General features: G+C 32.9%; 1 protein-coding gene across 3 annotated transcripts in view; it reads right to left on the reverse strand.

The window, feature by feature from the left end:
- Nucleotides 1–37: 37 nt before the first annotated feature.
- The window catches only part of LOC137643720 (uncharacterized), a 17,374-nt gene continuing 5,308 nt past the window's right edge, over nucleotides 38–12,103 (reverse strand). For 2 of the 3 annotated variants that reach the window (XM_068376421.1, XM_068376422.1), the window contains exons 3-11: nucleotides 10,736–10,825; nucleotides 10,102–10,277; nucleotides 8,710–8,840; nucleotides 7,309–7,442; nucleotides 6,261–6,446; nucleotides 5,313–5,482; nucleotides 4,254–4,384; nucleotides 2,703–2,836; nucleotides 38–1,765 (exon numbers count right to left, since the gene is read on the reverse strand). In XM_068376421.1, the coding sequence (XP_068232522.1) occupies nucleotides 1,743–1,765; nucleotides 2,703–2,836; nucleotides 4,254–4,384; nucleotides 5,313–5,482; nucleotides 6,261–6,446; nucleotides 7,309–7,442; nucleotides 8,710–8,840; nucleotides 10,102–10,277; nucleotides 10,736–10,825 (1,175 nt within the window). In that variant the 3' untranslated portion in view covers nucleotides 38–1,742. The remainder of the gene's footprint in view (nucleotides 1,766–2,702; nucleotides 2,837–4,253; nucleotides 4,385–5,312; nucleotides 5,483–6,260; nucleotides 6,447–7,308; nucleotides 7,443–8,709; nucleotides 8,841–10,101; nucleotides 10,278–10,735; nucleotides 10,826–12,103) is intronic. The other variant, XM_068376423.1, reaches the window with a different exon arrangement.

Genomic DNA, 12,103 nt, shown 5'->3' on the forward strand with positions numbered 1-12,103 from the left:
GTATACAAAAGATGATTATTATCAAGAATCCTTACGGACAAATGCCACATTCTTTGATGCAACAACAACAACAGTTGCAACAATTTTCAAAAACTAATTAAAGGTTATCAAAATTGAGTGAATTTTAATGTTAAATTAGAAAAAAACAATTTAAAATCAAATAGGAGGATTTACAAAATGAACTTCGTATACAAAAGATGATTATTATCAAGAATCCTTTACGGACAAATGCCACATTCTTTGATACAACAACAAGAACGGTTGCAACAATGCTTAAAAACTATCAATAGATAATCAAAATTGAGTGGATTTTAATGTTACATCAACAAAATCAAATGAAAATCAAATATGAAGCTTTAAAATGCACTTTGTGTACAAAGGACTATTATTATCATTATGAATCACTTACTGACAAATGCTACATGCTGTGATGCAAAAACGGTTGCAACACCACTTAAAAACTATTAAAAAATTATCAATGTTGAGTGGATTTTAATGTTACGTTAACAAAAGCCCTTTGAAATATATTTTTACATAATATACTTTGGTTACAAAAGAATAATTGACTAAATGTGATGGATACATTATCCAAAGTATACTTTTGAAGTTTCGACTGTCATGTAATTGATGTAATTGACTTTCTAGAATTAGGAGTGACAAGAAAACTATATTTTTCTATCACTGTCATTTAATATCAATGCTTTACTCGTTCCTGGTAATTTTTATACACAAATTCACTCTTTTGTATCTTTACAGGTCATGTAAGATTGCATTTTTTATATATCGTAGGCCATGCAGACTGAAAATGACTCTGCTGTAGGGGAATGTTCGGTGACATTGATAAGAAAAATATGCCATTTGTAAAAGAAAAAAAAAACATTATATGCATTAGCAATGAAAATGGATTAGATCTATTAATTGAGCGAAAAATGTAATAACTATTGACAGGTCCCACAAAAAAACGTAAGATATTAATGTTCCAGATATGAAAAATAGTGTTCGAATCACTAATGTCCAGAGGCAGGGTCATATTATACTTGGAATTAGTGATAATATTGACCTAACTGAAAATGTTAGACAAATTATGCCCGAACTACAATAATGCCTGATATACTTTCCGTCTGGCTGAACTCTTGTGGAGATGTACGATAAAGCAAACTTCTTTAATCCAGGTACTGTAGTTTCTTTTACCTGGTCCCTAATATTCTCAGTGTCCCTACAGATCATTCACACATAATATTAAATGACAATTATGCTATTTACTGAGACACTCTACGTAGTAAACCCCAAAGCATTTTATAGTTACCTAACAGAGAATACTGTTTGTAATTTATTTATTTAATGCTCAAGATAATCAGCACCACCAACAATTCATTCTAAATTACCATAGTCACGAAAGATACTATTATAAAAAGCAACTTATCATTTATAATACCTATTTCAAAGCTCTGTTTCTAACTGATAATTTGAAAAATGAAAAATCTTTATCCTGGTATTTGAGGCTACTCTAGTTTCACATACAATGCCTTGCAACATTATTTGCTTTATGGATGTTCAAAGGATAAAATAAGCTGTGGCAATATATTACATAGTGTCATAGTGAGTTTGGTTTGTGTATACAACAACGCTATATAAAGAAAATAATAGTTCGATGTATCTCTCTAAGGGTCGAATGTTCTGTTCGGCTTCCATTCTCCTGAAAACTGAGCTATGTAATATGAAAGCTCTCGGGACATCCTTCTTCATTTTGGGACAAGGACAAAACCTGTGAATATATGCAGTACATAATTTTGTTAGTGTTAAGTAATTGGCAATTTGACCATAATGCCTATAGGGCGTATAAGCCTAACTTCTTCGGCAAATTAAATTAATTAGACTCTGCATATCAAATTCACCCATTATATAGAAATGCTAGCAGCAAGAATGCTAGGCCTACTTGTGAACTGTTTTTAGATTAAATTGAGTATGTATGGAAAAACAACAAATTATTTTTCAGGATGCCATTTTTATAGATATATCTGTATTTTCTCTTCATTGCATTTATGAAAATTAAATGAAATTCCTGAATTTGTGGATAATGTATTATAACAAGTTGGGACATCGGATCATACCTAATTTAGTTTGTAATCAAGATTGACCAGCAGGTCCCCGATATATTCTAACACACACACACACACACACACACACTCACTCTTATTACTTTTCTTGGTTTCTTTATTTCCTTTCCTCGCTGGGCTATTTTTCTTTGTTGGGGCCCTTGGGCTTATAGGGTATTGCTTTTCCAACTAGGATTGTAGCTTAGCTATTAATCATATATATATATATATATATATATATATATATATATATATATATATATATATATATATATATATATATACATATATATACATCAACCAGATTGGAAAGGAAATTTGAGCTATCCTTTGCATTTGAATTGGCCACAATTGTGAAAATGGGCTGAGTCTGTTGTTCTCTTAAATGAAAATCTGAGTGACATAATTGATAGGCTTATCCTATAGATATATAGGCCTATGGAACATCATAAGTTTTAAATAGCCTTTATAGTGTTAGATGAAGAGATTAAGCTTTATTCAGTATCCCAGAGAAAGGTGTTATATGTCTAGGCCTATACATCATTATGAAGTAATTTTTTTACTTTGATTTTAATGGAATGATTAAGTCAATATCAAGTAACGTACCTTCAATGCTAAGCATAAATCCAGCGTCGTTTCCACCATCGAGTGATGTGGAGATGAAGGAAAAGGTAAAAGAAAGGTCTTGGTCTTGGCAGTTACTGAGCGTCCATGATTTCCCACTTACGTTCCCGCAAAAGCTGAAAGAAACAATTAATTGTTAAGATACTATTTAAGGTTTAATTAATATATCTACAATAGTCCATTAAAAGAAGTCAGTTGATGATACAGTAGATACTTATAAATGTAACGAGGGATAAAGGGGTCATTGAAATTTAAGCTTTTTTTGTCGGTTTTTATTAGTTTATGCAATTTTCCACAAAAGAATCTTTGTCTCGTCAGAATTCATCTAGAAAATATGTAGATGAATTTATAATAATATTATGGTTTTATTGTATATCCTAAAAAGTAAACTTTATTTACAGTTCATATGGATAATGCAAAATGGTAGATATAACTAAAATAAAAATAAAAATACAGTTATATATTCACTGACTAAATATACGTAAGAGAAGATGTATTTACAATGAGTGGTACGGTAATGGTAGATGAGAAACTAATTTCTGTAATCTTATCTCGAGTTAATGTAGATGCAAATTTATTCCGAGAAATGTAAAGCTGATATAAGGAAAAATGTTTATAGTAGCAATGCAATTAAAGATTGAAAATATCAGGCTGATTTTAGATTAAGTAATTCACACAAGGAAGGTCTCAAATAAGAGACATTACCACGTGATTTAAAAACCTACACTAGTTTTGAACTGTAATATAAGCAAGAAAATATGGAACGTGTGAAATTAAAAATGGAAAATATTATTTTTCATTGCATGGGACAATATTTTTCCAAAACTTTTACACCCAAAAGTAGCTGTTTTATGCCCCCCCCCTCTCTCTCTCTCTCTCTCTCTCTCTCTCTTTTTCATTGCATGGGACATTATCTTCACAGAACTTGCACGCCCAAAAGTAGCTGTTTTAACTCTCTCTCTCTCTCTCTCTCTCTCTCTCTCTCTCCTCTCTCTCTCTCTCTCTCTTTCTCTCTCTCTCTCTCTCTCTCTCTCTCTCTCTCTCTCTCTCTCAATATTCTTTTTCATTGCATGGGACATTATCTTTCCAAAACTTTCACGCCCAATAGTAACTGTTTTAAGCCCCCCCCTCTCTCTCTCTCTCTCTCTCTCTCTCTCTCTCTCTCTCTCTCTCTCTCTCTCTCTCTCTCTCTTTTCATTGCATGGGACATTATCTTCACAGAACTTGCACGCCCAAAAGTAGCTGTTTTAACTCTCTCTCTCTCTCTCTCTCTCTCTCTCTCTCTCTCTCTCTCTCTCTCTCTCTCTCTCTCTCTCTCTCTCTCTCTCTCTCTCTCTCTCTCTCTCTCTCTCTCTCTCTCTCTCTCTCTCTCTCTCTCAATATTCTTTTTCATTGCATGGGACATTATCTTTCCAAAACTTTCACGCCCAATAGTAACTGTTTTAAGCCCCCCCCCCCCTCTCTCTCTCTCTCTCTCTCTCTCTCTCTCTCTCTCTCTCTCTCTCTCTCGATGAAAATGAAGTAGAAACGTACTAGCTGACATCATTCTGAGTATTGTGGACAAGGAGGTGGTCACCATTATAACATTGGTCACTAGAGCTGAAGATCCTGGCTTCTCCTACCATTTTCACAACTGCCTTGGTGCACTTTTGGTGTCTTGGAAGCTGTGGGATAAATTAAAGCCTTAAGCGGGATTTACACGGTCGAACGGTTCGACAAACAAGTGTTTGAAGCGATGTTCGAACGTGTGAACGGGGTATTTGGTTGTCGAACACGTTTGTCGAATGGTTCGAAGAAAGTCTGTTCTCGCCTGATCTTTGTGGGCAGGGCTACATCCTCCACAAACTTTATGCATTTGTGCCTGACTCAACCTCTTTAAACCGCTCGACAAGCAGGTTCGACAGCTGGGTTCGACAAACGGTTCGACCGTGTAAATCCCGCCTTCAGAAAGCCATTGGTTTGAAAACCAATAATTATTGTCATTATCACTGTTAGCAATTTTATTTATATGTTAATACACTCTATAATAGATAGATATAGGCTACATACATACATATACCAAGGCCCTTCCCCCAATTTTGGGGGGGTAGCCGACATCAACAAAGTAACAAAAACAAAAAGGGGACCTCCTCTCCTGTACCTACATCCTGTGAGACATCGAGATAGATATAAATAATATAAATAATATAAATATAAATATGATATAGATAAACTTTGGTCTCTGTGGTGGTAAAAAAAAAATGTATCAGTTAGCCTATAAGGAGTGATTATTAGAGAAAGGTGATATCTTTAATAGGTAGAATATTTATTCGAAAGGTACCAAACTCAAAAAAATGACAGGTAAGCCATCAGCAACAGAGATTTCTGAATAGAAACTATTGAAGCATCTAAGGGAAGCCACTGACTCAGAGAGGCATTGTTAGCTATTTAGTGCTAGGCCTACCTGTAGGGACATACAAAATGAAGGCTATGTCGTCTTTTTTTAGATATTTGTTAGACCTATGTTTGAAAACCTCTCTTTAGAAGATGATATAGATTTATGAAAAAATATGAATTGGATGTATGATTGTTACTTTTGCCACATAAACTTACAACAACAGTGAGTGTGCAGGCGATGTCTTCAGGGTATGGATTCGGAAGGTTAGGTGTAGCCCAAAAATCCATAGATTTGTGAAACACTTCAACGATTCTATCGCAGTTTTCCTTTTCACGTTCTATTTCTTCATATTCTGCTTCAGCGTATGGATCAAATTCAAGTAAGCCTAGAAAAATAAGAATGATGAGAAAATGGCAGATTGGAGATGATAGACTTATGTAAACACTTTAAAGTCACATGATGAAATAATGAGATAAAAAATCAGGGAAGTGTAGGCCTATGTGAGAAATGCAGTCAACAAACTGAAATACTTAGAATACATATCATGGCAGACTGGAGGTAATAGACTTATTTAAACTTTAAAGGCACATGGTGAAATAATGAGATAAATGAATCAGGGAAGTGTAGGCCTATGTGAGAAATGCAGTCAACAAACTGATATACTTAGAATAGATAATTAATTTCACAGGCAAAATCTGGAGCCAATTAAGAAATTGTTTATCCAATTTTTTTTTTTACTGATGGAAAATGAAACATGGCGGGTGGAATCTTTTGAGAGAATATTTTGTTTAACATCTAATAAAATACAATAAGAAGAAATCCATATAAAAAGAAATAGAAGATCTAATATAGTGATAAAATTTTCACCACTATTGAAAGGGTAATTTCTACTTTGAAAAAAAGACTGGGTGATGAGTCAGGTTAAAAATGAGTCTAGGCCTATTGAAATTTTTCAGGAAAGGAAGATTAATAATGTGGTTTTAAATGTTAGAATAATAGATATTCTCGTGTACAGACAAGGCCATTTTTGAAAATACTTTTTTTCATCAGTTGGATGGTAAATATGTGATGGACTAATACTCTGATTTTGTTTAAAACCACCAAACTAATTTAGAAATGATTAATATATTAGGAAATATACAAAATATAGTTGCTTAACTGACCATCGTCGATAGAGTACTTTTGTGACTGGTATAACCGATGGCTATTTATTATCTCTATTGAAGGGTCCATTATTTCTTTCCTGGAAGGATCTGGAATTTCTTTTCTGGAATAATCTGGAATTTCTTTCCTGGAATGATCTGGAATTCCTTTTCTGGAATAATCTGGAATTTCCTGTTTAGAATGACCTGGAATTACAAGAGAAATGGTTATAATGGAGTTTACCAAAATGTCAAATCAAGGATCAATTTTCCCTATGTAATAAAGAGAAAATGTCTGGATATATATATATATATATATATATATATATGTATATATATATATATATATATATATATATAAGTATATCTATTATATATATACATATATATATATATATATATATATATATATATTTATATATATATATATATATATATATATATATATATATATATATATATATATATATATATATATATATATATAGTATATATATGCATAGATATATATACTATATATATATATATAGTATATATATGCACAGATATATATATGTGTATATATATATACTATATATATGCATATATATATATATATATATATATATATATATATATATATATATATATATATATATATATATATATGCGTGCGTGTGTGTGTGTGTGTGTGTGTACTGTATATAAGCACAACATATAAACAAGTTATCATATTAAACCCTTCGATTACAGACAAACTTTAAAGCACTTTCAGTTCTGTTAAAAGTTAATTGCTCACTTTGAGGTAAAGAAAGGATTCTTTAACTCTAACTGGCTTGAGATTAAATTTGTATTTTAATAAAGAAAATAAAGCATAATCATGTATTAAAAAAAAACTAATTTGTTATCTAAATTGCCTTTTAGTAATCAACACTTAATAAAAATATAATTTCCCTCTTATTTAATTAACAATAATTAATCTCTAAATACACCAACGTTTAATTAATCAGTCTAACTACTAGTTATGATACGAACTAAATCACTTTACAAATCAGATAATACACATAAGCCTACACCAAAATAGGCCTACCTTCAATTCTCAGCTCGAATCCGATGTCCTTGCCACCATCTCGAGAGGTAGAGACGAAAGAGAATGTGCAGGCGTGAACTATGTCCTCACAGTCCTCGAGGATCCAGGATTTGCCGGTTATGTTACCACACAAGCTTAAGGATATAGTTACTTTATTCACATTAATGTTGGCTTTAAACATTTCAATGAAATGAATAGTGAGATGCGTTGCGTTGGTAAAAAAAATACACACACACACACACACACACACACACACACACACACACACATATATATATATATATATATATATATATATATATATATATATATATATATATATGTGTGTGTGTGTGTGTGTGTGTGTATATATATTCAACAGTTATTATTATTATTATTATTATTATTATTATTATTATTATTAGCTAAGTTATAACCCTACTTGGAAAAGCAGGATGCTATTAGCCCAAGGGCTCCAACAGGGAAAAATAGCTCAGTAAGGAGAGGAAATAGCGAAATAAATAAACTAGATAAGAAATAATGGACAATTAAAATGAAATATTTCAAGTTCAGTAACAACATTAAAACAGATATTTCATATATAAACTATAAAAAGAGACTATAAAAAAGTTTATTAGTTTGAAGGCCTCTCATGAATGGCAGAAGCAAGGAACAGTGACTTTATATATATATATATATATATATATATATATATATATATATATATATATATATATATATATATGATAAGCACCCTCGCCACTCTTCACTCAAGCTAGGACTAGGGAGGGCCAGGCAATGGCTGCTGATGACTCAGCAGGTAGACCTATAGGCTCCCCCAAACCCAATTTCCCTACCTCACAAGGATGGTGAGGTTGCGGACACTACAAGAAACTATCGAGTTTAAGCGTGGTTCGATCTCCCGTCCAGCAGAATGCCAGGCAGTTCTTGGGTTCTTAGTCTATTTTGACGTTGTTACCGTTTTTAGAATGATTTATTGTTAAATTGTTCTCATCATTTATTTATTTCCTTATTTCCTTTCCTCACTGGGTTATTTTTCCCTATTGGAGCCCTTGGGCTTATAGCATCTTGCTTTTCCAACTAGGGTTGTAGCTTGGATAATAATAATAATAATAATAATAATAATAATAATAATAATGATAATAATAATAATAATTCCTATCTCACCTGATTTTGGTAATGCAGTTAACTACTTTGTTCTATAATAACAAGAAATAACAAACCAGAACGAGAGAATTTAAATGAACAAATAGTGAATTTCAATATATTACTCTTCTCTACTCCTCTCTTCCTATCTCTTTTCATTTCTCTCTCTCTCTCTCTCTCTCTCTCTCTCTCTCTCTCTCTCTCTCTCTCTCTCTCTCTCTCTCTCTTTATAGAAATAAGTTAGAGGAAACTTACAAGCTGAAGTCATTCTGCGTATAATGAGAGAGAAGGTGATCTCCGTTCTGACATTGTCCACTTGACTGGAAGATTCTTCCTTCGCCTACAACTTTCACCATAGCTTGAATTCGAGGCTGAGATTTTGGAAGCTGAAAGAAAAAGGAACATTTTATTTTTTAAAAATGATTAGTTTTCTGCTTGGATTCTTTTGACTATAACTATTTATGATATGTAATTATTTCTATTAATGTTATTTGTTGAGTATTGGGGACTGATTAGAAGGGAAATTATAAGTTTTTGTAATGATATTCTTACCAAGTCAAAGACGATGAGAACTTATGATGAGCGTAAGAACTTACGATAAGTATGCACAAGTATGCGTGAGAACTTACGATGAGCGTAAGAACTTACGATAAGCATGCACAAGAATGCGTGAGAACTTATGGTGAGCGTAAGAACTTAGGATAAGCATACGCAAGAACTTACAATAAGTATGCGTGAGAACTTACAATGAGCGTAAGAACTTACAATGAGCGTAAGAACTTACAATGAGCGTAAGAACTTACAATGAGCGTAAGAACTTACAATGAGCGTAAGAACTTACGATAAGCATATGCAAGAACTTACATTAAGTATGCGTGAGAACTTACAATGAGCGTAAGAACTTACGATAAACTTGCGCAAGAACTTACGATGAGCGTAAGAACTTACGATAAGCATGCACAAGAACTTACAATAAGTATGAGTGAGAACTTACGATGAGCGTAAGAACTAACAATAAGTATGCGTGAGAACTTACAATAAGCTAAAGAACTTACGATAAGCATGCACAAGAACTTACAATAAGTATGCGTGAGAACTTACGATGATCGTAAGAACTTTCAATAAGCATGCACAAGAACTTACAATAAGTATGCGTGAGAACTTACGATGATCGTAAGAACTTACAATAAGCATGCACAAGAACTTACAATAAGTATGCGTGAGAACTTACGATGTGCTAAAGAACTTATGATAAGCATGCCCAAGAACTTATAATGAGCGTGCGTGAGAACTTACGATGAGGTTAAGAACTTACGATAAGCATGTGCTACCACTTACGATAAGCGTGCATGAGAACTTATAATGAGCGTAAGAAGTTGAATAAGCATGCATGCGAACTTACAATGAGTGTGAGAACTTACGACGAGCATGCATGAAAACTTACAATAAGCGTAGGAACTTACAATAAGCGTGAGAACTTATGAAGAACGTGTATGAGAACTTATGATGAGCGTGAGAGCTTACAATGAGCGTGTGTGAGAACTCAAGGTCTATAGATATAATCTATAGACCTTGTGAGAACTTACGTTGAGCGTGAGAACTTGCGATGAGCATGTGTGAGAAATTACAATAAACGTGAGAACTTACGATGAGCGTGAGGGTGCAGGTGACGTCCTCTGGGTAAGGTTTTGGATAGTTGGGTGATATCCAATAATCTATTGAATTAGGAGACACCCGAAGGGTTCTGTTGCACTGTTCTCTTCCACAGCGGGGTACTCCACACTCCAACTTTTCAGCTACTGGTTCTTTACCGACAGGAAATCCTTAAGTAATCATTGAAATAAGAATTACATTTCCAACAGTGATTTATGCTGTATCTAGGACATAAAGCAAGTAATTACAATTCAATCTCTATAAATTGATGTTTCTAAGGTGAAACCAATACTTGAACGACATTACAACAACAAATGCAGCCGTTTCTAGTCCACTGCAGGACAAAGGCCATAGACATGTCAATCCATGTCTGGGGTTTGGCCGGCATTCATCACCCCGCTGGCTAGTACGGATTGGTGATACTGGGAGATTTTTATTTGATCATTCACAGCAAACCAGCCTGGTATGGGTGGCATTGACTAGTACAGCTTTGCTGATCACGTCAATACGCAAACCATTTCACCACGTTAAGGAATCCCCACTCAAAAAGACATAACACACAAGGATATATATCTAATGAGATATAGCATATTCATTTAACATGCGAAGACCAGCCGCTGTATCTTACCTTTGTACATGGATGGTTCCTGGTAGAAATATGATAAAGACTCATTTATTTTCCTAAAGATGCTGTCCAGACCTTCATCCCAAGCTCGTCCTAGAATTTACACAGAAAGGTATGAAAGTATATCAGAATGAAAGCCAGACTTTTATACAAAAACAAGTTAGCTGTTTCCCTCAGGCTTACCTATGTTATCAGAGGGTTTCATTTATTACCAGATAGACAGATATGTAGACAGATAGATAGATAGATGGATGTAGATATATAGATAGATAGATATTTATGGTATCAGAGTGTTTCATTCATTACCAGATAGACAGATATGTAGATAGAGGATAGATGTAGATAATTAGATAGATAGATATTTATGGTATCAGAATGTTTCATTCATTACCAGGTAGACAGATATGTAGGTAGATAGACAGATAGCTAAGGTATCAGCTTATTTCATTCATTACCAGGTAGACAGTTATGTACAATAGGTAGATATATAGATAGATAAATAGTTAGATAGATAGATAGTTATAGTGTCAGAATATTTCATTCATTACCAGTTAGATAGATAGATAGATAGACAGATAGATAGATAGATAGCTAAGATATCAGAGTGTTTCATTCATTACCAGGTAGACAGATATGCAAGTAGATAGATATATAGATAGATAAATAGATAGATAGATAGTTATACTGTCAGAATATTTTATTCATTACCAGATAGATAGATAGATAGATAGCTAAGGTATCAGATTATTTCATTCATTGCCAGGTAGACAGATGTGTACAGTAGGTAGATATATAGATAGATAAATAGATAGATGGATATTTATAGTGTCAGAATATTTCATTCATTACCAGATAGATAAATTGATAGATAGATAGATAGCTAAGGTATCAGATTATTTCATTCATTGCCAGGTAGACAGATGTGTACAGTAGGTAGATATATAGATAGATAAATAGATAGATGGATATTTATAGTGTCAGAATATTTCATTCATTACCAGATAGATAAATTGATAGATAGATAGATAGCTAAGGTATCAGATTATTTCATTCATTACCAGGTAGACAGATATGTACAGTAGATAGATAGATATATAGATAGATAAATAGATAGATAGATAGTTATAGTGTCAGAATAATTCATTCGTTACCAGATAGATAGATAGATAGATAGCTAAGGAATCAGATTATTTCATTCATTACCAGGTAGACAGATATGTACAGTAGATAGATAGATATATAGATAGATAAATAGATAGATAGATAGATAGTTATAGTGTCAGAATAATTCATTCATTACCAGACAGACATATTGATAGATAGATAGATAGATAAGTAGATAGATAGCTAAGGTATCAAATGTTTCATTCA

The sequence above is a fragment of the Palaemon carinicauda genome, chromosome 7 (genome assembly GCF_036898095.1).
Source record: "Palaemon carinicauda isolate YSFRI2023 chromosome 7, ASM3689809v2, whole genome shotgun sequence".
Classification (NCBI taxonomy): Eukaryota; Metazoa; Arthropoda; class Malacostraca; order Decapoda; family Palaemonidae; genus Palaemon; species Palaemon carinicauda.